General features: G+C 43.4%; 2 protein-coding genes across 2 annotated transcripts in view; both read right to left on the bottom strand.

The window, feature by feature from the left end:
- The window catches only part of LOC109866557 (T-cell activation Rho GTPase-activating protein), a 31,484-nt gene extending 26,407 nt beyond the window's left edge, over positions 1-5,077 (bottom strand). The window contains exon 1 of the mRNA XM_020455279.2: positions 4,883-5,077. Within this exon, the coding sequence (XP_020310868.2) occupies positions 4,883-4,990 (108 nt within the window). The 5' untranslated portion in view covers positions 4,991-5,077. The remainder of the gene's footprint in view (positions 1-4,882) is intronic.
- A 10,281-nt stretch (positions 5,078-15,358) lies between these two features.
- LOC109866260 (serine/threonine-protein phosphatase 2A 56 kDa regulatory subunit alpha isoform-like) overlaps positions 15,359-27,229 on the bottom strand; it is a 113,051-nt gene continuing 101,180 nt past the window's right edge. Inside the window, exons 9-13 of the mRNA XM_020454816.2 lie at positions 26,736-26,786; positions 26,479-26,598; positions 17,426-17,553; positions 17,011-17,112; positions 15,359-16,765 (exon numbers count right to left, since the gene is read on the bottom strand). Coding sequence (XP_020310405.1) covers positions 16,513-16,765; positions 17,011-17,112; positions 17,426-17,553; positions 26,479-26,598; positions 26,736-26,786 — 654 coding nt within the window. The 3' untranslated portion in view covers positions 15,359-16,512. The remainder of the gene's footprint in view (positions 16,766-17,010; positions 17,113-17,425; positions 17,554-26,478; positions 26,599-26,735; positions 26,787-27,229) is intronic.

Raw genomic sequence — 27,229 nt, 5'->3', positions numbered from 1 at the left:
TGAATGGATGCCAAGTTCCGAGAGACACGCTTAGTTGCATGTTACTGAGACACACCTAAGGCAACTCATTTGAACTAGTGAGCACAGAAGATAAACTCATAAACTCATCAGGAATGTCAAACACTTTTGACACACTCTTTTGCAACTTGTGTTTAGCGTTCCAGAACATGCCAATGACTCAGCCGTGGAAGCCGTGGAAGTACATAACGCCATGGAACTATCCGAAGTGACTACCAAGGAGTGGTAGATTTGTGAAAAAGACAAAAAAATTCAAATCTAAAGAACTGAGATAAAATAAGATTTGTTTCCAAAGAGTTCCATAAATGACTGTTGAATGTTGATATAGAAGCACTGAAAATTACGATTGAAACTTTGGTTTATGTTTAAAAACAGGTTGTGGAAAAAATTCAACAAAGTACTTAACTGTAATGTAAAAGAAAATAGTATTTAATTTGTGTAAGCTACTGAAACAGGAATATCAATTTTATTGTCAAAGTTATGGACTTCAATTCTAACAAGGGAAAGTATGTAGTATAGTTGAATAGACTATATCACGAGAAGATCTACCTGTTATAAGAATGAAGACGTGAGTAGAATGTTAGAGCTGGAATGGCTTTGAACAGCGAAACCTGTATGATTATTAGTTGTTATTAAAGTGAGTTAAACGAAAACCACGACTACTACTTTAATTCAACAACACAACAACGGTTTTAGGGGACCAACTTTATTCCGGTTAGACGTAATCACAGGAAAATAAATTCTTTCTCTGTCATTAAAAAGAAAACCAATTTTAAAAAACAAAGTGTGGCATTGTGATTATCTGGCCGTCATCTTGTTTTTGACAGACTGTCCTACTTTTGATTACCTCTCCCCACAAACAGACCTTACAGAAACTGGATTACGGGCCGACCAAGGAGAAAGGAAGAAAAATGTTGGATAGACACTCCCTGTGAGGAGTTTTGGGCTGGAAGTAAACGTCAAACACCAAGACAAGGATATACAACAAAGCAACCCTTGCCGTTTTACCCTCTGGCACCCTACCCTAGAGAGGTGCCCTCTTTTCCAGCAAGGCCACATCAGAGCAGCAGACTAGTTCGCAAATTTACCCACTGACAGACCCACATTGGCCATATATAACTACCTCACATGACCCACTTTCGTCAGAGAACCAGCCCCCACATTCACAATCATGAACGTGAATCATGCTCACTTGAGTGTAGGTCACTGAACACTAAACAAGAAGACCCATTCATCCAACCCATTGATGAGCTCTAGGCCACTGCATCATTCATTACAGGCCCTGCACCTATATTGATTGGATAAAAGGTCAAAGGTCTCAGGTCGTCTTGTGACTCAGCTCTCTTGGGTGTTCTTGTGCCTTATGTTCTGAAAATGCCTAACACTAGTGTGTACACCCTTATGTTATACTAGGGAAATTGTGTTTCCATAGCTAGGGCTGACAGCTAGGACTTGTGAAGAGCAGAATCAACAACCTCTGCATAATCAAAATAGTTGCTTTGTGAGAAGGTGTTCAAGTTCACAGTTAACCATAATTTTGCACGCCCAATTTTTCAGTTTTTGATTTGTTAAAAACGTTTGAAATATCCAATAAATGTCGTTCCACTTCATGATTGTGCCCCACTTGTTGTTGATTCTTCACAAAAAAATACAGTTTTATATCTTTATGTTTGAAGCCTGAAATGTGGCAAAAGGTCGCAAAGTTCAAGGGGGCCGAATACTTTCGCAAGGCACTGTACCCCCTTTTGGGAGTCCTAAGCAAAATTTTGTTGGGGGGGGTCCCCCACCTCGCGGACCAAACATTTTAGTGGCCCCCCTCGACAGGGGAGATAAAATGCTGCAATTATAAAGCAGGTTTTCTGCAATTCAACGCATCTTTTCCCTGGGGCTGAGAGAACAATTGTATTAACAAATAGACCATTTTACTCATTTTGCTTCATGGTGGAGAGAAATCTTAAATACCAAATGTCAATGCCATCCTGGAAAAAAGCATTATTTTTCATGAAACTTTCATAGCACATCAACAGCAGATGGAATTTACTACTTTCAATTTGTGAGAAGAAAAAAGTTGAAATACGCAAAAATAGAGTTACAAGGTTTTCCCAAGATGCCAACATACACTACATGACCAAAGTATGTGGACACCTGCTCGTCGAACATCTCATTCCAAATTCATGGGCATTAATATGGAGTTGTTACCCCTTTAATTGCTATAACAGCCTCCATTCGTCTGGGAAGGCTTTCCACAAGATGTTGGAACATTGCTGCAGGGACTTGCTTCCATTCAGCCACAAGAGCATTAGTGAGGTAAGGCACGTGAGGTTAGGCATGTTGGGAAATTAGGCCTGGCTCGCAATTGGCATTCCAATTCATCTCAAAGGTGTTCGATGGGGTTGAGGTCAGGGCTCTGTGCAGGCCAGTCAAGTTCTTCCACACCTATCTCGACAAACCATCTCTGTATGGACCTCGCTTTGTGCACGGGGACATTGTCATGCTGAAACAGAAAAGGTCCTTCCCCAAACTGTTGCCACAAAGTTGGAAGCACAACATCCTCTGGAATGTCTTTGTATGCTGTAGCATTAAGATTTCCCTTCACTGGGACCTAGCCCGAACCATGAAAAATAGCCCCAGACCATTATACCTCCTCCACCAAACTTTACAGTTGGCACTATGCATTGGGGCAGGTAGCATTCTCCTAACATCCATCAAACCCAGATTGGTCCGTCGGACTGCCAGATTGCGAAATGAACTTAGAAAATAGAAAAACATAAGAAGAAGATGCAGACACTAGAGGTGCTAAATCAAGTTAACACTCCATCCCCTGCCAACTGAACAATTTTAGACAGGAGAAATGACCAAAAAAAACAGTGGGTAATTTGGGATATGCTTGGGACCAGAGAGTTTCTAGCATCCACAGTGCACATGCCTTCCAACATCCAAGAGACAAACACGCACAAAAAATAAAATAACTTAGAAAATAGAAAAACATCAGCCACCATTTTGCATTCCCTAAGAAGATGCAGACACTAGAGGTCCTAATCAAGTTTTTTTATTTATTTTTATTTATCTTTTTACCTTTATTTAACCAGGCAAGTCAGTTAAGAACACATTCTTATTTTCAATGACGGCCTGGGAACAGTGGGTTAAACTGCCTGTTCAGTGGCAGAACGACAGATTTGTACCTTGTCAGCTCGGGGGTTTGAACTCGCAACCTTCCGGTTACTAGTCCAACGCTCTAACCACTAGGCTACGCTGCCGCAACACTCCATCCCCTGCCAACTGAACAATTTTAGACAAGAGAAATGACCAGCATCACTCCAGCCGATGCTTGGCATTGCGCATGGTGATCTTAGGCTTGGGTGCGGCTGCTCGGCCATGGAAACCCATTTCATGAAGCTACCGACGAACAGTTCTTGTGCTGACGTTGCATCCAGGGGCAGTTTGGAACTCATTAGTGAGTGTTGCAACCGAGGACAGGCGATTTTTACGCCCTACGCACTTCAGCACTCGACGGTCCCATTCTTTGAGCTTGTGTGGCCTACAACTTCATGGGCTCGCCATTGTTGCTCCTAGACATTTCCACTTCACAATAAAAGCACTTACAGGGGCAGGTCTAGCAGGGCAGAAATTTGACAAACTGACTTGTTGGAAAGGTGGCACCCTATGACGGCCCCACGTTGAAAGTCACTGAGCTCTTCTGTAAGGCCATTCTACTGCCAATGTTTGCATGTGGAGATTGCATGGCTGTGTGCAAAATTGTCTACACCTGTCAGCAACGGTTGTGGCTGAAATAGCCGAATCCATTAATTTACTTTAATACTTTTGTACATATTGTGTAGCATTTGATCCTGATTCAGAAAGGGAGAAATGATTCACACACCTCAGCTCTGCGGCTGAGCTGAGGTGTGGGAGATCTCTTCCTCTCGACTGAGCCCAGGCACAGCATGGTGTGCGTGGAGATGTACATAAGGCCCTACTGTCACACACAGGTTAGGGTGGAGAGGTCACCCTCTCCAAATGCTTTTGCAAAGTTTATTCAAAGCTTCCAGAGTTATGTTCAGGGTGTGGCAGTGTGTGTGTTCTTGCATCCATGACAAACACGAGTCGTAGGTAGGTTGTTTATGAGTTTTGTCTGTGTAGCCATTAGTCCATTTTTCTGTTGATAATGATGCAAAAGGCTGTTGTTTGAAAATATGGTCAAATAACTTCGCCTCTGTGATGTCTTTGTCTTTCTAATTGAATGTCAAGCCAATTATGCAGGATAAATCTTTTGACAAAAATGGCGCTATTGAAAACAATGCATATAGCCATCACATGGCAACACCAATGAAGACATTATGATTTGACCCTTGCCATATCAATACCCTATATTCAGCTGTCAGAGCAGCTGACAGATCACTGAACCTGTTCATAGCTCATCTGTAAATAGCCCATCCAATCTACCTCATCCCCATACCGTATTTATTTATTTATCTTGCGCCTTTGCACCCCAGTATCTCTACTTGCACATTCATCTTCTGCACATCCTACCGTTCCAGTGTTTAATTGCTCTATTGTAATTACTTTGCCACCATGGCCTATTTATTGCCTTACCTCTCTTATTCTACCTCATTTGCACATGCTGTATATAGATTTTTCTACTGTATTATTGATTGTATGTTTGTTTATTCCATGTGTAATTCTGTGTTGTATGTGTCGAACTGCTTTGCTTTATCTTGGCCAGGTCGCAGTTGCAAATGAGAACTTGTTCTCAACTAGCCTACCTGGTTAAATAAAGGTGAAGTAAAAATGAAAAATATCTGCACCACTCAGAATTTAACCATGAAGGCTACAAAGACTCCTACTAAAGTTGGTTAGTACTCACAGGATGTAGTCCTAAAGCCGCAGCTTCGTCATAGCTTCCCCTCCTCATCACTGCGATCCCAAGATCTTCCAATGTTCGTGTTCTTGGAGCTTCCATGTCTGTGTCCATGTATCCCTGTCCGTGTTCCTGTCCAGTCTGTATGTGGAGCGAAGTGCAGGGGAACAGTGGTGGGACTTGTGAGAGTAGAATAGTGGGGCTCTACAGTACACAGGAGGGGCACAGGGTCCTACCGACTGGCTTTTTCAGCTAGCGCTAATGAGGGTTTGGAACAATGGAGGCCCGCCGGACAAAAAAGGAAACAGGGTTCTGCTTGACCTTGCCCCCCACCCCCGCCCCGTCATCCCTCCATCTCTATGCTCGGACAGGCTTCCTGTAGTAATGCTGGGCGTCCCACCAAAGTGCTCGCCCTTAGTTTCAGGCTAACGAGAAGGCACAGCCGTGACAACCAGCCCCAACAATATCTCAGGAAAGAGGGGGGTCACACACACATGAAAAGGCACACATGCACACAACCTTTCAGGTCTGGATGTGTTTGTGTGAATTGGAGTGTGATATGATGGAAAATATCCTATCGCAGTAGATACAAAGCCAGGAGGTTACATGACTATTTTCCACTTGGGTTATGCCGATTTTTACATCCAAATAGCTATTATGATTCTACCCTCTCACTCGACCTTTGCTAAGATTTCCCATGGGAACCAAGCTTCAGTGTCATCATCATTAGGCAGATGAATTCGGAAGGTAGAATCAGATCTGAACCAAAGAGGATGTGGATGACTTGAGTCTGATATCCCTAATGTGGAAGTGTATAGGAATGCAAAGAAATGTATTATCAGCAATCACATCTTTCCTTGACAAGCCAAGATTTCTGAAATTCACTGAAGCAATTTCTCTACAAACATGACAGCGTCATATCAAACAAATATTGGGTGCGATATGCCAATAACACATTTGACAGAAACCATGTAAAAGTTATTGTTATGCACACTACATGCCAACAAACAGCCTTTCCAAAAAAACGATAATGCAAATGCTTCCATTGGATAATACAAAAGTGCAGCACGTAGACAATCACGAGCGTGTCAGAGTTTTCATGTCTAGCTTGATCAAAGCTGCTTTAGAGACTGGCAGTGATATATGAGTTTCGTAAAAATACTGTGATGCTCCACTTAGTTCCTTTGGGCATGGAGCTTCTAACGCCGTGTTCTTCTTACAGCTTCTAACAGGTTATTTGCCGTAGGGTACATTTGACTTAATCTTCACAATTCATGCGCCGCATCACAACCCAAAAAATAAAATTACAAATTAACAAATTCTTCGGCGATTTACTACTGGTACTGCACGGCAATGCAACACACAAATTGAGGAAATCCAATGCATTCGACACACTGCACACACTGCTACACATTGTAGATAAGTCGCAGCGGTGTGGTTTGCCTCCCAATGAAATGAATAGACTTCTGTCGGAACACATACCGTTTGACGCAACAGGTGTGCAAAAGGCTTGACTCTGGCAGTTTTAGAGGTTAACTCAAGTGTACATTTCCATGGTAATGTAGAATGTTCGTTGAAATTATGCTAACTGATGTGGCTCATGTAATGGGATGTACTTTCTGTTATGTCAGATGAATTGATTCAACAAATCACGCCACAGATTGATGCATTATTTAATTTCCCATTCAGTGTTGCCAACTTATCGACTTTGTCAATAGATTTAGCAAGTTTTTTATGGAAATAAATCAAATCAAATTGATTTATATAGCCCTTCGTACATCAGCTGATATCTCAAAGTGCTGTACAGAAACCCAGCCTAAAACCCCAAAAAGCAAGCAATGCAGGTGTAGAAGCACGGTGGCTAGGAAAAACTCCCCAGAAAGGCCAAAACCTAGGAGGAAACCTAGAGAGGAACCAGGCTATGAGGGGTGGCCTGTCCTCTTCTGGCTGTGCCGGGTGGAGATTATAACAGAACATGGCCAAGATGTTCAAATGTTCATAAATGACCAGCATGGTCAAATAATAATAATCACAGGCAGAAGAGTTGAAACTGGAGCAGCAGCACAGCCAGGTGGACTGGGGACAGCAAGGAGTCATCATGCCAGGTAGTCCTGAGGCATGGTCCTAGGGCTCAGGTCCGCCGAGAGAGAGAAAGAAAGAGAGAATTAGAAAGAGCATACTTAAATTCACACAGGCCACCAGATAAGACAGGAGAAGTACTCCAGATATAACAAACTGACCCTAGCCCCCCGACACATAAACTACTGCAGCATAAATACTGGAGGCTGAGACAGGAGGGGTCAGGAGACACTGTGGCCCCATCCGATGATACCCCCGGACTGGGCCAAACAGGAAGGATATAACTCCACCCACTTTGCCAAAGCACAGCCCCCACACCACTAGAGGGATCTTCAACCACCAACTTACCATCCTGAGACAAGGCCGAGTATAGCCCACAAAGATCTCCGCCACGGCACAACCCAAGGGGGGGCGCCAACCCAGACAGGAAGATCACATCAGTGACTCAACCCACTCAAGTGACGCACCCCTCCCAGGGACGGCATGAAAGAGCACCAGTAAGCCAGTGACTCAGCCCCTGTAATAGGGTTAGAGGCAGAGAATCCCAGTGGAAAGAGGGGAACCGGCCAGGCAGAGACAGCAAGGGCAGTTCGTTGCTCCAGAGCCTTTCCGTTCACCTTCACACTCCTGGGCCAGACTACACTCAATCATATGACCCACTGAAGAGATGAGTCTTCAGTAAAGACTTAAAGGTTGAGACCGAGTTTGCATCTCTCACATGGGTAGGCAGACCATTCCATAAAAATGGAGCTCTGTAGGAGAACGCCCTGCCTCCAGCTGTTTGCATAGAAATTCTAGGGACAATTAGGAGGCCTGCGTCTTGTGACCGTAGCGTACGTATAGGTATGTACGGCAGGACCAAATCAGAGAGATAGGTAGGAGCAAGCCCATGTAGGTTTGTAGGTTAGCAGTAAAACCTTGAAATCAGCCCTTGCCTTGACAGGAAGCCAGTGTAGGGAGGCTAGCACTGGAGTAATATGATACATTTTTGGGGTTCTAGTCAGGATTCTAGCAGCCGTATTTAGCACTAACTGAAGTTTATTTAGTGCTTTATCCAGGTAGCCGGAAAGTAGAGCATTGCAATAGTCAAACCTAGAAGTAACAAAAGCATGGATACATTTTTCTGCATCATTTTTGGACAGAGAGTTTCTGATTTTTGCAATGTTACGTAGATGGAAAAAAGCGGTCCTTGAAACAGTCTTCATATGTTCGTCAAAAGAGAGATCAGGGTCCAGAGTAACGCCGAGGTCTTCACAGTTTTATTTGAGACGACTGTACAACCATTAAGATTAATTGTCAGATTCAACAGAAGATCTCTTTGTTTCTTGGGGCCTAGAACAAGCATCTCTGTTTTGTCCGAGTTTAAAAGTATAAAGTTTGCAGCCATCCATCCTTATGTCTGAAACACAGGCTTCTAGCGAGGGCAATTTTGGGGCTTCACCATGTTTCATTGAAATGTACAGCTGTGTGTCATCCACATAGCAGTGAAAGTTAACATTATGTTTTCGAATGACTGTAAATGACTGTGACAGTGAGTAGGTCCAGAGACATGTTGGACAAAACCCGATGAGTCGATGATGGCTCCGAAAGCCTTTTGGAGTGGGTCTGTGGACTTTTCCATGTGAATATTAAAGTCACCAAAAATTTGAATATTATCTGCTATGACTACAAGGTCCGATAGGAATTCAGGGAACTCAATGAAGAACGCTGTATATGGCCCAGGAGGCCTGTAAACAGTAGCTATAAAAAGTGATACACCTGCTGGAGCGCGTGCTACGGATGGGTGTTGCCATCGTGACCAGTGAGCTGAGATAAGGCGGAGCTTTACCTAGCATGGACTTGTAGATGACCTGGAGCCAGTGGGTCTGGCGACGAATATGTAGCGAGGGCCAGCCGACTAGAGCATACAAGTCGCAGTGGTGGGTGGTATAAGGTGCTTTAGTGACAAAACGGATGGCACTGTGATAAACTGCATCCAGTTTGCTGAGTAGAGTGTTGGAAGCCATTTTGTAGATGACATTGCCGAAGTCGAGGATCGGTAGGATAGTCAGTTTTACTAGGGTAAGCTTGGCGGCGTGAGTGAAGGAGGCTTTGTTGCGGAATAGAAAGCCGACTCTTGATTTGATTTTCGATTGGAGATGTTTGATATGAGTCTGGAAGGAGAGTTTGCAGTCTAGCCAGACACCTAGGTACTTATAGACGTCCACATATTCTAGGTCGGAACCATCCAGGGTGGTGATGCTAGTCGGGCATGCGGGTGCAGGCAGCGACCGGTTGAAAAGCATGCATTTGGTTTTACTAGCGTTTAAGAGCAGTTGGAGGCCACGGAAGGAGTGTTGTATGGCATTGAAGCTTGTTTGGAGGTTAGATAGCACAGTGTCCAAAGACGGGCCGAAAGTATATAGAATGGTGTCGTCTGCGTAGAGGTGGATCAGGGAATCGCCCGCAGCAAGAGCAACATCATTGATATACACAGAGAAAAGAGTCGGCCCGAGAATTGAACCCTGTGGCACCCCCATAGAGACTGCCAGAGGACCAGACAGCATGCCCTCCGATTTGACGCACTGAACTCTGTCTGCAAAGTAATTGGTGAACCAGGCAAGGCAGTCATCCGAAAAACCGAAGCTCCTGAGTCTGCCGATAAGAATATGGTGATTGACAGAGTCGAAAGCCTTGGCAAGGTCGATGAAGACGGCTGCACAGTACTGTCTTTTATCGATGGCGGTTATGATATCGTTGAGTACCTTGAGTGTGGCTGAGGTGCACCCATGACCGGCTCGGAAACCAGATTGCACAGCGGAGAAGGTACGGTGGGATTCGAGATGGTCAGTGACCTGTTTGTTGACTTGGCTTTCGAAGGCCTTAGATAGGCAGGGCAGGATGGATATAGGTCTGTAACAGTTTGGGTCCAGGGTGTCTCCCCCTTTGAAGAGGGGGATGACTGCGGCAGCTTTCCAATCCTTGGGGATCTCAGACGATATGAAAGAGAGGTTGAACAGGCTGGTAATAGGGGTTGCGACAATGGCGGCGGATAGTTTCAGAAATAGAGGGTCCAGATTGTCAAGCCCAGCTGATTTGTACGGGTCCAGGTTTTGCAGCTCTTTCAGAACATCTGCTATCTGGATTTGGTTAAAGGAGAACCTGGAGAGGCTTGGGCGAGGAGCTGCGGGGGTGGCGGAGCTGTTGGCCGAGGTTGAAGTAGCCAGGCGGAAGGCATGGCCAGCCGTTGAGAAATGCTTATTGAAGTTTTCGATAATCATGGATTTATCAGTGGTGACCGTGTTACCTAGCCTCAGTGCAGTGGGCAGCTGGGAGGAGGTGCTCTTGTTCTCCATGGACTTCACGGTGTCCCAGAACTTTTTGGAGTTGGAGCTACAGGATGCAAACTTCTGCCTGAAGAAGCTGGCCTTAGCTTTCCTGACTGACTGCGTGTATTGGTTCCGGACTTCCCTGAACAGTTGCATATCACGGGGACTATTCGATGCTATTGCAGTCCGCCACAGGATGTTTTTGTGCTGGTCGAGGGCAGTCAGGTCTGGGGTGAACCAAGGGCTGTACCTGTTCTTAGTTCTGCATTTTTTGAACGGAGCATGCTTATCTAAAATGGTGAGGAAGTTACTTTTAAAGAATGACCAGGCATCCTCAACTGACGGGATGAGGTCAATGTCCTTCCAGGATACCCGGGCCAGGTCGATTAGAAAGGCCTGCTCACAGAAGTGTTTTAGGGAGCGTTTGACAGTGATGAGGGGTGGTCGTTTGACTGCGGCTCCGTAGCGGATACAGGCAATGAGGCAGTGATCGCTGAGATCCTGGTTGAAGACAGCGGAGGTGTATTTGGAGGGCCAGTTGGTCAGGATGACGTCTATGAGGGTGCCCTTGTTTACAGAGTTAGGGTTGTACCTGGTGGGTTCCTTGATGATTTGTGTGAGATTGAGGACATCTAGCTTAGATTGTAGGACTGGCGGGGTGTTAAGCATATCCCAGTTTAGGTCACCTAACAGAACAAACTCTGAAGCTAGATGGGGGGCGATCAATTCACAAATGGTGTCCAGGGCACAGCTGGGAGCTGAGGGGGGTCGGTAGCAGGCGGCAACCGTGAGAGACTTATTTCTGGAGAGAGTAATTTTCAAAATTAGTAGTTCGAACTGTTTGGGTATGGACCTGGAAAGTATGACATTACTTTGCAGGCTATCTCTGCAGTAAACTGCAACTCCTCCCCCTTTGGCAGTTCTATCTTGAAGGTAAGATGTTATAGTTGGGTATGGAAATCTCTGAATTTTTGGTGGCCTTCCTGAGCCAGGATTCAGACACAGCAAGGACATCAGGGTTAGCAGAGTGTGCTAAAGCAGTGAGTAAAACAAACTTAGGGAGGAGGCTTCTGATGTTGACATGCATGAAACCAAGGCTTTTTCGATCACAGAAGTCAACAAATGAGGGTGCCTGGGGACATGCAGGGCCTGGGTTTACCTCCACATCACCCGCGGAACAGAGAAGGAGTAGTATGAGGGTGCGGCTAAAGGCTATCAAAACTGGTCGCCTAGAGCGTTGGGGACAGAGAATAAGAGGAGCAGGTTTCTGGGCATGGTAGAATATATTCAGGGCATAATGCGCAGACAGGGGTATGGTGGGGTGCGGGTACAGCGGAGGTAAGCCCAGGCACTGGGTGATGATGAGAGAGGTTGTATCTCTGGACATGCTGGTAGTAATGGGTGAGGTCACCGCATGTGTGGGAGGTGGGACAAAGGAGTTATCAGGGGCATGAAGAGTGGAACTAGGGGCTCCATTGTGAACTAAAACAATGATAACTAACCTGAACAACAGTATACAAGGCATATTGACATTTGAGAGAAACATACAGCGAGGCATGCAGTAATCACAGGTGTTGAATTGGGAAAGCTAGCTAAAACAGTAGGTGAGACAACAGCTAATCAGCTAGCACAACAACAGCAGGTAAAATGGCGTAGACTAGGCAACGGGGCCAACAGATAAAACAAACAAGCAGAATGGAGTACCGTGATTAATGGACAGTCCAGCGTGCATCAGCTATGTAGCCAAGAGATCAGTGTCCAGGGGGCAGCGGTGGATGGGGCAGGGAAGCTGGACTGGCGAGTGTTATCCAGGTTAAAAAAAACTAACAATGACTAAATAGCTTGTAGCTAGTTAGCTGGTTAGCTTCTGGGGGTTCTTGAGTGTGTTCTAAAAATAAACAAATAATAGCGATTCCGTATCACATTGGGTGAGGCAGGTTTCCGGAAGGTATAAACAAATTAAAAGTCAAAAGAGATAGAAAGTAAATATGGGTCCGGTGAGCGTTTGGGACGCGGCGATTCAGGCGGTTAGCAGGCCTGTGCTAACAAGCTAACAGTTTGTAGGCCCGGGCTAGACAAGGTAGCAGTTAGCGGACCGGAGCTGGACAAGCTAGCAGTTAGCAGGCCGAATTAGCAAGCAGGGAGATAGTGAGGGCTAGAGAGTTAGCCTTTGGGGGACGTCGCGATGGGGTGAGTCTGTTTATTCCTCTTCATGCGATGACATCGATAGACCGGTCGTGGGCCCGGGTATTGTAGCTCAGGAGTATGCTACGGTGGTAGCACAGGTGCTACGGCCGGGCTAGCTTCAAGCTAAGTGGGTGGAAACGCTAGCCAGGAGTAATCCGGGGTTGCGGTTTAGCTAGATAGCTAGTTGCTGAAAAATCCAGCTGAAAGATGTTCCGTTTGCGGTGGGAATCCGGGGATGAAAAATAAATAGGTCCGTTATGCTCTGGTTAGAGTCGCGTTGTACGAACAGGCGAGAGCTTTCCGAACTACAGGTTAGCTGATGACCGGTTAGCTGAAGACCGCTAGCATACCCGCTGGTTAGCTGGCTAGCTTCAGTTGAGGGGTCCCGAAGTAAATATAAATACTTTGGGAATTTAGGAAAAATTGCTACATTGGGTGAGTCGGGTTGCAGGAGAGTATTTGGAAGCTTAGGGTTTAGCAAAATGTTTTCAAAGAGATATGTGGAGAAAATATGTAAAAATATGTAAAAAACTAAAAAGAAACGATAAATACAGGGACACGACAGGACAGGACAGGACGACTTACTGCTGTCAGAGCAGCTCATAGATTACTGCACCTGTACATAGCCCATCTATAATTTAGCCCAAACAACTACCTCTCCCCCTACTGTATTCATTTATTTTGCTCCTTTGCACCCCATTATTTATATCTCTACCTTGCACATTCTTCCACTGCAAATCTACCATTCCAGTGTTTTACTTGTTATATTGTATTTACTTTTTTGCCTTTACCTCCCTTATCTCACCTCATTTGCTCACATTGTATATAGACTTATTTTTCTACTGTATTATTGACTGTATGTTTGTTTTACTCCATGTGTATCTCTGTGTTGTTGTATGTGTCAAACTGCTTTGCTTTATCTTGGCCAGGTTGCAATTGTAAATGAGAACTTGTTCTCAACTTGCCTACCTGGTAAAATAAAGGTGAAATAAAAAATAAAATAAAAATCTCAACTCTATATAGCTGTTGTGGGAGCAGCTTGACCGTATGGTATGTAAGAAGTGCCCATCAAGTCAATCCAATTTGTGGGAGGTGCTTCAGGAAGCATGGGGTGAAATCTCTTCAGATTACCTCAACAAATTGACAACTGGAATGCAAGATCTGCAAGGCTAAATTAAAAATCATTATTTATAACCTTTTCAACATCTTGACTATATTTCCTATTGATTTTGCAACTCATTTCATGCATGTTTTCATGGAAAACAAGGACATTTCTAAGTGAACCCAAACTTTTGGACGGTAATGTACGTCAGCAACAGGCACGAGTTTGGAGGGGAAAAAAGAGACAGTGCCGATCCCACCCACAACTGTGTATACAGAGTTCAGAAGGATCATTTTTGATAACATTTCGGGAAAGGGTAAATCACCTCACGAAACTTGAAGACTTCTGACTCTACCTCAACATTTAATGGCCAGCAAAAGCAAAATATGTGTGGCATTGGATCACATATTCGTGTCAGTCTCCTCATACTTCCTAATTAGCATAACGTGACATGTCCTTTGCTTGCTCAATTATCATGTGTATTCTCTTCTCACAGCCGCTGTCTCTGAAGATAATTATTATGGGACCCTTTGGTCAGGCTCTGAAGTTTTTTCTCTGATGTGAGGACTGCTCTATACAGGAGTATTTATTCTCGCTGTGTTCAATGGGCATGCTATAAACACTCTGTACCCGAGTAGTAACAGATAGGGCTATTTTGTGTGACCGTCTCACTATTCAGGTACACAGCCTGCAGTACCTACTGTAGATTGTCACTTTATCAAATTATCTTAATATGAAGACACTTTTCCAACGTATTCAAATAATTTCTCCTTTCCTCCTTTTACACTTTATAGTCCACATTTTGGGGTATAATATTTAAAGGGGCAATCTGTAGTTGTTAATGATGGTATGTATCCATTGATTCTTATAAAGGCCTCATGATCTTAATTCAACTGCCGTACCCCATCAGAGCCCAAATTATAAACTTGTTTTACGCAAATGTTTGTAAACAAATTAAAAGTAAACAAACATTGTATAGCCTCGAAACAGGGTTAAAACAATACGTTTTACATGGTCAGTCCTTGCATCCATAGCTCTGTCTATGTGATTACATTGATCAGTGATTACATTTCTTTTCTTCAGTTTTTACAGAAAAAGTGATGGGGATTACTGTGGATTGCCCGTTTTAAATATTCTCAAAAAAAGATGACAGATTACATCCCAACCTCTGAGGAAACTGTTGCAACCAAGACATTCCGGTTTACTATTTGTAAGGCTGTACAAATTTAATTAAATGCCCCTTTTTACTTTTCTCAACAAAAATACATTTGAAAAATATGTCTTGAAGTTTCCAGTAGAGATACACAACTTCCACTCGGATTAAGTCTGAACTATGCTTCTTCTACTCCACAAGAGGCTAAAATCGATTGATTAAGCCATTAGGTGTTGAACTAAGGATGCTATGATATTTTAAGACTTGTCTACTTCATTGTAAAAACTTTGCTTGCTCGCCTCACTTTTCCAAAAGTAAAATCCGTTAAACATTTAATAACATGTGTATGGCCTAATCAATTTGACATTTTCAAAAAAAAAAAAAAAATAAATAAATGTGGAGGTTGTGTAGAAGATCAGTGGGGAAAAATCCTAAATTAATATTTTAACAGGAAACTTCAAGGCAACAAAATCTGAAACCTGTGCTGGCTTTGAATTCTTTAAGAAACTATATTTCACTTTTGATAAATAGGGTTTTAAATTAGCATTCTATAATTCCCCGACACACAAGATTCATATTAAACTCTGGGGCCATCTAGTGACTTAAAATGTTGCTGCTACTCAAGACGAAAGAAAAAGGGAGCCATACCCATGGGTTTTTTGAGTAGAAACATAAGGTAGACTTTATTTTGATGGTGTTCAAAACCTAGATAAGGTCTGTCATTACAAAACAGGTTCCCCACACAGTTGTATATCACAGAGATTGGAATGGTACATACACTCTGACAGAAAGGCATCAGAAAAGACTGGACCTACAATAGAGAACAGACACTCACGTTAAAGCAAACTCCCCCATACACGCACACACTGCATCCAGCCATGTTTAATCTGCAGAAACCAGACAATTTGCCACCACCTGGTTTCAAAAATCAACATCTCTGTCCTTAACAATACTCTGGAAAAAAAATATATGGCTCATTTCTTTTTTCTACATCAGCTTTTTTAATTATTAATCGATTCTCTATTTAGACTGGAAAAATATGTTATACGTACTTAAATCTGTGACCATTTCATCATTTGTTTCTCTAAACTAAGCTCATTTCAAATACTTACTGTAAATAGGTTTTATGGCTGCAGGTTTTGAATGTGTTATAATGACAGCTATAACGTTAAGCATCATGTATTCAGATAAGAATATTAAACACCCGAAAACATGAGACCTCATGATAGTGACATTCACTCAGGTCTCCTACGTAGGGATTATGAACACACTCCTGTCTCCATGGTCTCCCACCTACCCCCTAAAGCTCGCCCCCTGAACCCCTCTTCCCTTAAGTTTGCAACCGTGTTGGGAGCAGTGATGAAAGCACATACAAAAGACAAATCTTAAAATAGCCATTTAGCTTCTCTAAGTGCAGCACAATCAGAAATGTTTTTTTCAAGTCATTATTCCCCCCCCTCATATTGTTTATACATTGAATATCACAAACATATTTTCTCAGTTAAGAAAGTAAATGTGAAAGGATAAATTCTTTGATCAGACAAAAAAGTTTACTGTGGCCACACTGTAACATCCCAAAATATTCTTAAATTGAAATATACGTTTTCTGCCAAAGGACAATTGCTGGCATTTGAAATAGTTTTACTGTATATAGATTGAACATACTGCTGAGGTTTATCTTTTTTTTGTTGCTATTTTCTCAGACCTCTCCTCCCTGTCACCCCCAAGCCCCTCCTCCCCGTCACCCCTCCCTGACAGTTCTGAGACGGCCTCGAAACCGTTACGGAGTACAAAATGGAGTCCTGTGTCATTTGGCACTTGTGACAACCTCAACACCCTCCGTGGTATCCATGGCGACAACAGGGTCTTCATGGTCCACGGAGATAGCGGTGCTCTTCTCCTGGTTGTCGTGGTGATTGTTGTTGTTGTTGTTGTTGATGTTTTGGGCAGCGTTCTGCAGCCCGTGGCTGTTGTTCTGCACCAGTGCTGCCGCATCGCTCAGCTTCAACTCATCTAGCTTTTTCCACAGCTCCTCCCTCTCCTGCTCCTTCTTCTTCTCCCTGGACACACACACACACACCAATTTCAGACCTTAGGTACAGAGGGGGACTGAAGGACTGACTGTCCTCGAAAAAGGGTAATTAACAGAGGTAATGTAATCCAATGTATTATGTGCTGTACAAAGCAAACAAGCCAGAGTTGTTTCCCAACTCTATCCCTTACTATTTATTGTACTAGTTTGCTCACACTACTTGTTTAGATTGAAGACCTAAAATTAATATATGAACTGGAAGAGCTCACTCACCGCTGTCTGTCTGATTTGTAGGAGGCTGTCAGCTCATCAAAGAGTGTGCTGTTCATCTCCATCAGGGTCTTCAGCACATTGTAGACCAGAGCTACAATTGTCCTGGAAACATACAGGGGACAATGGCATCAGAATTAAACACATCCGGAGAAGAGCCAGAATTAAACACATCCGGAGATGTTCACTGGCTCTCACTCAATCCTACAGTAGCAATGCTAGGATTGGATAACTAGAAAAACCCAAACTTGTATTACGCCCCAATAAAGCAATACCATTTGTCATACATACAGGGATATCGCAGAAAACTTAAAACCCCAACCCCTAGTTAAGAGTTCAGTATTAAGCATTGCGTTGTTACTTGTTACTGCTTTACCCTGAGGGCAATGGGTTGAGAACCTGAGAGTGGAGTACGTACGGGTTCCAGTGTTCTTTGGAGATTCGGTACAGGCTACCAAACATGATAGGAAGAATCTTGTCGATGTTCTCCTCAATGAGGCTCAGGATATACTCGTTGTTCCAGAAGTAGAGGGCTCGCTCTGCTACCTGTAGGGATCAAGAGGAAATGAGCTGGGCTGGCAGTCTAACAAATGACAGTCACATTAAGTTCACCCATTTTTACATGTGGCCTTACTTTCACTCTTTCTGTGCTGGTAGTTTATTTCCAAGATCGTTTTATAAATATTTTGTTTCGTTACAGCGAAAATTGGTTGTCACATTTTGTTGAGTCATCACTTACCATTGACTATAATGGAATATGCAAATATGTCTCAAGTATTCAGACCCTTTGCTATGAGACTCAAGTGCATCCTGTTTCCATTGATCATCCTTGATGTTGCTACAACTTGATTGGGGTCCACCTGTGGTATATTCAATTGATTGGGCATGATTTGGAAAGGCACCTACCTGTCTATAATAGTTCCCACAGTTGACAGTGCATGTCAGGGCAAAAACGAAGCCTTGAGGTCGAAGGAATTGTTCAAAGAGCTCTGAGATAAGATTGTGTCGAGGCACAGATCTGGGGAAGGGAACCAAAACATTTCTGAAGCATTGAAGGTCACCAAGAACACATTAGCCTCCATCATTCTTAAATGGAAGAAGTTTGACACAACCAAGACTCTTCCTAGAGCTGGCCGCCCAGCCAAACTGAGCAATCAGGGGTGAAGGGCCTTGGTCAGGGAGGTGACCAAGAACCCGATGGTCACTCTGACAGAGCTCAAGAGTTCCTCTGTGGAGATGGGAGAATTTTCCAGAAGGACAACCATCTCTGCAGCACTCCACTAATCAGGCCTTTATGGTAGAGTGGCCAGATGGAAGACACACCTCAGTAAAAGGCACATGACAGCCCGCTTGGAGTTTGCCAAAAGGCACCTCAAGGACTCTCAGACCATGAGAAACAACATTCTCTGAGGAAACCAAGACTGAACAGCTTGGCCTGAATACCAAGCGTCACGTCTAGAATAAACCTGGCAACATCCCTACGATGAAGCATGGTGGTGGCAGCATCATGCTGTGGGGGTGTTTTTCAGTGGCAGGGACTGGGAGACCAGTCAGGATTGAGGCAAAGTTAAACTCTGCAAAGTACATAGATCCTTGTTGAAAACGTGCTCCAGAGCGCTCAGGACCTCACATTGGGGCGAAGGTTCACCTTCCAACAAGACTACGACCCTAAGCACACAGCCAAGACAATGCAGGAGTGGCTTTGGGACAAGTCTCTGAATGTCATTGAGTGGCCCAGCCAGAGCTCAGACTAGAAACCAATCGAACATCTCTGGAGAGACCTCAAAATAGCTTTGCAGCAACGCTCCCCATCCAACCTGACAGAGCTTGGGAGGATCTGCAGAGAAGAATGGTTAAAACTCCCCAAATACAGGTGTACCAAGCTTGTAGCATCATACCCAAGAAGACATGAGGCTGTATCTGCTGCCAAAGGTGCTTCAACGAAGTACCGTAATTGCTGACTATTAGCGCACCTGAATATAAACCGCACCCACTGAATTATAAAAAAATATGTATTTTGTACATAAATAAGCCGCACGTCTATAAGCCGCAGGTGCATACCGGTACATTGAAACAAATTAACTTTACACAGCTTTTAAACGAAACACGGCTTGTAACAAAAATAAATAGGCTTTAACGAAACACGGCTTGTAACACAAATTAAAACAGTAGCCTACCAAGAAAGTCACTGGTCACTATCTTCCTCCTCCTGTGCACTGAAACCACTGAAGTCATCTCCTTCGGTGTCGGAGTTGAATAGCCTCAGAATTGCTTCATCCGATGTTGGATCGTTTTCATTGTCGCTCTCGTCACTTTCATCCGGAGGCAAATACCCCGCTGAGCTCATGCTGCCCCTTCAACACGCAGCAGTCCAGCCTTTCGAAACCTGTTGATGATAGTGGATTTTTTGACAATGCTCCACGCTGTCAGGACCCACTGGCAGACTTGACCATAAGATGCTCTTTGCCTGCGGCCCGTTTTAGTGAACGATTTCATCCCACTTGTCATCCAAGCCTCCCACTGAACAAGGAGCGCCACCTTAAATGCACGGGCCATCTGCTTTTCTTCCCTCTGAAAGCTTTTGTTGTCTTTTTGCACTGAGTCAGTTCCTCACGCTGCTGTTTCCAACGTCTTATCATCGACTCATTAAGGCCAAGCTCCCATGCAGCAGCTCTACTTCAACTTGAAAGCTGCATCATATGCATTTGTCTGTGTCTTTGCCATGATGAGGGTGACAAAATTACTACCGTAATCAGAATGATGGGAAGTTTGAGCGCGCTCGATTTACGTCACATTATGTGACGGTGCTCAGTTTTGGCGGCATGAATCTTGTTAAAGCGGGAAAAATCCATAAATTAGCTGCGTCATTGTATAAACCGCGAGGTTCAAAGTGTGGGAATAAAGTAGCGGCTTATAGTCCGGAAATTACGGTACTGAGTAAAGGGTCTGAATACTCGTAAATGTGAAAGCCGTTTTTATTTTTTAATAAATTATAAAAAGTTTCTAAAAACCCATTTTTGCATTGTCATTATGAGGTATTGTGTTGCAGCGGGTGCAGCGAAATGCTTTTTTACTAGCTCCTAACAATGCAGTAACATGTCAAACAAGTAGACAACAAAATAAATAAATACACAAGAAATGTTGGAACGAATCCAATTAACACTAATCCAAATGCAATCTATACGTATATACGATCAGTGGCCAGTTTAGTAGGTATGCCACCCCGTTCACTGAAAATGGTTCGCTCCTACAGACCGTGAGTCACGTGGCCGTGGCTTGCTATATAAAGAGGCAGACAGGTATCGAGGCAATGACTTACTATTCCATTTTATTGTTAGAACGGGCAAAATAATCATCATTGGTGCCAGGCGTGCCGGTTCCATTATCTCAGAAACGGCCGACCTCCTGGGTTTTCCCGCACGACAGTGTCTAGGGTTTACAGAGAATGGTGCGACAAACTAAAAACATCCTGTGGGTGAAAACAGCTTGTTGATGAGAGGTCGAAGGAGATTGGCAAGAATCGTACAAGCTAACAGGCGGGCCACAAACAGGAAAATAACGGCACAGTACAACAGCGGTATGCAGAATGGCATTTCGAAACGCACAACTCGTCGGTCATTGTCACGGATTGGCTATTGCAACAGATAACCACACCAGGTTCTCCTCCTATCAGCTAAACAGAAGAAGGGGCTCCGGTGGACATGCGATAACCAACACTGGACAATTGATGAGTGGAAAAACATAGCCTGGTCCGACAAATCCGACAAATCCCACCGGATTAGTTTACACCAGCAGCATACCACCCTGCATACCACTGCTGGTTTGCTTCTGAAGCTAAGCAGGGTTGGTCCTGGTCAGTCCCTGGATGGGAGCCCAAGATGTTGCTGGAAGTGGTGTTGGAGGGCCAGTAGGAGTCACTCTTTCCTCTGGTCTAAAAAATATCCTAATGCCCCAGGGCAGTGATTGGGTACACTACCCTGTGTAGGGTGCCGTCTTTCGGATGGGACGTTAAACGGGTGTCTCTCTGAGGTCATTAAATATCCCATGGCACTTATCGTACGAGTAGGGGTGTTAACCCCGGTGTCCTGGCTAAATTCCCAATCTGGCCCTCAAACCATCACTGTCACCTAAGAATACCCAGTTTACAATTGGCTCATTCATCCCCCTCCTCTCCCCTGTAACTATTCCCCAGGTCGTTGCTGTAAATGAGAACGTGTTCTCAGTCAACTTACCTGGTAAAATAACATAAATAAAATAAATAAAAAATAAATAAACACAAGATATACTAAGAATAATACGTATAGCAGTATATATATTAGTGAGCTACTGTATGTCAAGAATCTAGTATATAAATAAATATGTGGCATGTATAAACATGAATTAAAATGCAATGTAGTCGAAATATTAGAATGAGCTATGTCGAGAATACAGTATTTAAACACACAGTACAAAAACCTATGGTAAAATGAATAGAATTACAGGAAATTAGCTTCCAGACCAGAGTCCGGAATATAATACATACAGTGTATTCAGACCCCTTGACTTTTTTCACATTTTGTACGTTACAGCATTACTCTAAAATGTATTAAATAAAACATTTTCCTCATCAATCTACACACAATACCCCATAAAGTACTGAGTAAAGGGTTTGAATATTTATGTAAATGTGATCATTTAACATGTTTAAAAAAAATGTCATTATGGGATAGTGTGTAGATTAGTGATGCACCGATATGACATTTTTGGCCGATACCGTTATCCAATATTTTCCTTGCCAAAACATGCCGTTTAAGCATTCTAGTACAGTTAAATACACTGCTCAAAAAAATAAAGGGAACACTTAAACAACACAATGTAACTCCAAGTCAATCACACTTCTGTGAAATCAAACTGTCCACTTAGGAAGCAACACTGATTGACAATAAATGTCACATGCTGTTGTGCAAATGGAATAGACAACAGGTGGAAATTATAGGCAATTAGTAAGACACCCCCAATAAAGGAGTGGTTCTGCAGGTGGGAACCACAGACCACTTCTCAGTTCCTATGCTTCCTGGCTGATGTTTTTTCACTTTTGAATGCTGGCGGTGCTTTCACTCTAGTGGTAGCATGAGACGGAGTCTACAAACCACACAAGTGGCTCAGGTAGTGCAGCTCATCCAGGATGGCACATCAATACGAGCTGTGGCAAGAAGGTTTGCTGTGTCTGTCAGCGTAGTGTCCAGAGCATGGAGGCGCTACCAGGAGACAGGCCAGTACATCAGGAGACGTGGAGGAGGCCGAAGGAGGGCAACAACCCAGCAGCAGGACCGCTACCTCCGCCTTTGTGCAAGGAGGAGCACTGCCAAAGCCCTGCAAAATGACCTCCAGCAGGCCACAAATGTGCATGTGTCTGCTCAAACGGTCAGAAAGACTATGAGGGTGGTATGAGGGCCCGACGTCCACAGGTGGGGGTTGTGCTTACAGCCCAACACCTTGCAGGACGTTTGGCATTTGCCAGAGAAGACCAAGATTGGCAAATTTGCCACTGGCGTCCTGTGCTCTTCACAGATGAAAGCAGCTTCACACTGAGCACGTGACAGAGTCTGGAGACGCCGTGGAGAACGTTCTGCTGCCTGCAACATCCTCCAGCATGACCGGTTTGGCGGTGGGTCAGTCATGGTGTGGGGTGGCATTTCTTTTGGGGGCCGCACGGCCCTTCATGTGCTCGCCAGAGGTAGCCTGACTGCCATTAGGTACCGAGATGAGATCCTCAGACCCCTTGTGAGACCATATGCTGGTGCGGTTGGCCCTGGGTTTCTCCTAATGCAAGACAATGCTAGACCTCATGTGGCTAGAGTGTGTCAGCAGTTCCTGCAAGAGCATTGATGCTATGGACTGGCCCGCCCTTCCCCAGACCTGAATCCAATTGAGCACATCTGGGACATCATGTCTCGCTCCATCCACCAACGCCACGTTTCACCACAGACTGTCCAGGAGTTGGCGGATGCTTTAGTCCAGGTCTGGGAGGAGATCCCTCAGGAGACCATCCGCCACCTCATCAGGAGCATGCCCAGGCGTTGTAGGGAGGTCATACAGGCACGTGGAGGCCACACACACTACTGAGCCTCATTTTGACTTGTTTTAAGGACATTACATCAAAGTTGGATCAGCCTGTAGTGTGGTTTCCACTTTAATTTTGAGTGTGACTCCAAATCCAGACCTCCATGGGTTGATAAATTTGATTTCCATTGATAATTTTTGTGTGATTTTGTTGTCAGCACATTCAACTATGTAAGAAAAAAATATTTAATAAGAATATTTCATTCATTCAGATCTACGATGTGTTATTTTAGTGTTCCCTTTATTTTTTTGAGCAGTGTAGTTAACACACACACATGGACGCAGCGGTCTAAGGCACTGCATCTCAGTGTAAGAGGAGTCACTACAGTCCTTGGTTCGAATCCAGGCTGCATCACAACAGGCCGTGATTGGGAGTCCCATAGGGCGGTGCACAATTGGCCCAGCGTCGTCCGGGTTTGGCCGGGGTAGGTCATCATTGTAAATAAGAATTTGTCCTTAACTGACTTGCCTAGTTAAATAAAGGTTACACACACACCAAAAAGTTATTTTGTTGGCATTTACGTATGTTCCCATTACCAGTAAAACATAATCAAAACCTATTTCTTTCACTTACTTGCTCTTCTGTTTAGTTGCTCATTTGTTCACTAGTTTCATTCTCAACCAGGATTTCTATGGAATGCCGTTTGGGTCTTTGCTAAGGAACGGTGTTTGGGTCTTTGCGTGTCAAATAACACGATTTGAACTGTCAAATAACACGATTTGAACTGTCAAATAACACGATTTGAACTGTCAAATAACACGATTTGAACTGTCAAATAACACGATTTGAACTGTCAAATAACACTATTTGAACTGTCAAATAACACTATTTGAACTGTCAAATAACACTATTTGAACTGTCAAATAACACAATTTGAACTGTCAAATAACACAATTTGAACTGTCAAATAACACAATTTGAACTGTCAAATAACACAATTTGAACTGTCAAATAACACAATTTGAACTGTCAAATAAGCTTGTTGACCAATCAGGACCTGAAATTGACTGCGCGTCATATAATAATTGAACACGTTCATACATTTTTTACGTAGCTATTACACATTGATTACACCATCACGCATATTTCATATGTCACAACGATTCATCGATACGTATGCTATGATGCTGATAAAGTTGTCTTGGGCACCTATAGTGCCTGTTCATAACAAAAAAGCAAACTAGCTCATGGATGTTCTTCCCCAAAAACATAGCAAAACGACATAATCTAGATGTCATCATCTAAAACCACCCTAATTTATAAGATAGTTCTTATTTGATTAATGGTGGTCGGACCCATCTATGTGAAGCTAGTGGATAGTGGAATTTGCAGTTAGCCTTCTATACAAAAGTATGGCATAATTCTACTATTTTGATTATTTAGCACCACTGTCAATGAAATACTTTAATTTTGAAGGCAAACCGCAATTTCCAATTATTGTGCCTAATCTTTATTGTGGCTAGCTTCACAACACAAGACCGGTCCGGGCGAGCCTCACTAGCCAGATGAAGCTAGCTGGCTGCTTATAACATTAGCTTTGGGAAACAGGGTTAAGTAGCCGGCTAGCTATTTATTTTCATGAACTGAAGTTCAATAGGCAAACAACAAGTGGCAACCTAGCTAATACTTACTCACAAGGATTCCTAAATCATTGCTAAGAATAATGAAAATGACTGCAGTTTCTACTGGTCATTGTTATAAGGCTGGTTGTATTGGTGCTAGCTGGGTACCAAGCTAAAGCTAGCTACCCCAGAAGTTGTGGTCAAACAAATGATGCTTTATTACCAACGCGGTATTGTAAACATCGTTCGTGGCTGGTGTTTGCAGACTTTTTTTGTACAGCGTTGACAGTGCTACTGTATATTTTTTTTAAACACAAAGACCCAAACTGTGTTCCATGTATGTATGACGTGAAGCTAATAGCAGTGACGCCTTTACTGTGAAACTCCGGTAGGGCAAAATCTGAAAAATAGCGCACTTGGTAGTGTTTACCAGTAGTGTTTGGCGAAAGCCAACATCACCCACGACAGAGAATGGTTGATTGTCAAGTGCAATGAAATCCATTATCTTGGCTTTAATGGATTTTACCTTTTGAGTTGTCTCGCCGAAATTTTTCTTAGTCTTTCAAATGACTGCTCGACATTGCGGGCAAGGTTAGGAATGCTGTGTTGCATGTGTAGCGCAAAACATTTACGTGGTGTCATATACCTACGTTACATAGGTATGCACGTCAGGTTGGTTTTGCACATCGGCCTAAACTAGACATTGGCAGATACCGATGTTGGCATTTTTAGCTAATATCGTCTGATTCCGATATGTTCACCGATATATCGTGCATCCCTAGCGTAGATTGATGAGGGAAAAAATCTAATTGAATCCATTTTAGAACAAGGCTGTATCGTAACAAAATGTGGAAAAAGTCAAGGGGTCTGAATACTTTCCGAATGCACTGTAGGTACCCTACCGTTCAAAAGTGTGGGGTCACTTAGAAATGTCCTTGTTATTGAAAGAAAAGCAACATTGAAAAATATTATCCATTAAAATAACATAAAATAGATCAGAAATACAGTGTCTAGTTTGAGAAACAGATGCCTTACAAGTCCTCAACTGGCAGCTTCATTAAACAGTACCCGCAAAACACCAGTCTCAAAGTCATCTCCGGTTTGCTGACCTTCTAGGCAGAGTTGCAAAGAAAAAGCCATCCCAGACTGGCCAATAAAAAGAAAAGATTAAGATGGGCAAAAGTACACACACACTGGACAGTGGAACTCTGCCTAGAAGGCAGCAAACCGAAGTCGCCTCTTCACTGTTGACGTTGAGACTGGTATTTTGCAGGTACTATTTAATGAAGCTGCCAGTTGAGGACTTGTAAGGCATCTGTTTATCAAACAAGACACTCTGATGTACTTGTCCTCTTGCTCAGTTGTGCTCCGGGGCCTCCCACTCCTCTTTCTATTCTGGATAAAGCCAGTTTGCACTGTTCGGCAAAGGGACTAGTACACAGCGTTGTATGAGATCTTCAGTTTCTTGGCAATTTCCCGCATGGAAAAGCATTCATTTCTCAGAACAACAATATACTGATGAGTTTCAGAAGAAAGTGCATTGTTTCTGGACATTTTGTGCCTGTAATCAAACCCACAAATGCTGATGCTCCAGATACTCAACTAGTCTAAAGAAGGCCAGTTTTATTGCTTCTTTAATCAGCAAAACAGTTTTCAGCTGTGCTAACATACTTGCAAAAGGGTTTTCTAATGATCAAATAGCCTTTTAAAATGATAAGGGTTTGCTGGAGATACTTTTTTATTGAGGCCCTTTGCCAACTTCCTTTCCACTAGGAGCTAAAAGTAAGTTGGAAGTCAAGACTGTACCTGGAAGTGGGGGTTGGCCACACATCTGGAGATCTGCTTGAACAGGGGCTCTTGGATCTTCTTGAACTGGGTGGGCTCAATGACATCCAGGATCTCCTCGATTTCCCCTAGGTACATCACCTAGGGCAGGTGGGAAACAACAAGACACAGATGTTCAAGAGATGCCGGTACACTTTTTTACAAGTATCTGCTCCAGTGTGCGGTGTAATCAAGCAGTCATAACAGAGAAACAGACCGAAACAGCCAGACAGACATACCTCCTTCTGGCTACAGGTTTTGGGCCAAAACTTCAACAGCCCCCGAATCACCTGAGGATTGAACAGATGACATTTAGTTCCAAGGAAGAGCCTTTCATTTTTTCTGTCTGTCTTTAGTAAAAAAAACAACAACGGTAATGTGCATAGCGCTGCAGTATTTGACATGCTATTTACCTTGGTACAATATGAGTAATTCATGATTTTGAAAAAAAATAAAATAATAATAATAATCTTTGAGGAAGCACTGTTTGTTCCCTATAGGAAACAGACACATTCCTACAGCTTTACATGAGAGCTGACATCCACAACCAAATATGGAAAAGTAATATATGGCATTGACCATATATTTAAAACCCATATACACTCCAGTATGTGGACACCTGCACATCGAACATTTAATTCCAAAATCATGGTCATTAATATGGAGTTGGTCCACCCGTTGCTGCAATAACAGCCCCCATTATTCTGGGAAGGCTTTCCACTAGATGTTGGAA

The sequence above is a fragment of the Oncorhynchus kisutch genome, linkage group LG21, assembly GCF_002021735.2.
Source record: "Oncorhynchus kisutch isolate 150728-3 linkage group LG21, Okis_V2, whole genome shotgun sequence".
Lineage (NCBI taxonomy): Eukaryota > Metazoa > Chordata > Actinopteri > Salmoniformes > Salmonidae > Oncorhynchus > Oncorhynchus kisutch.
Note: the sequence above shows the minus strand (reverse complement) of the source record. Positions and strands in the feature narration are given on the sequence as shown.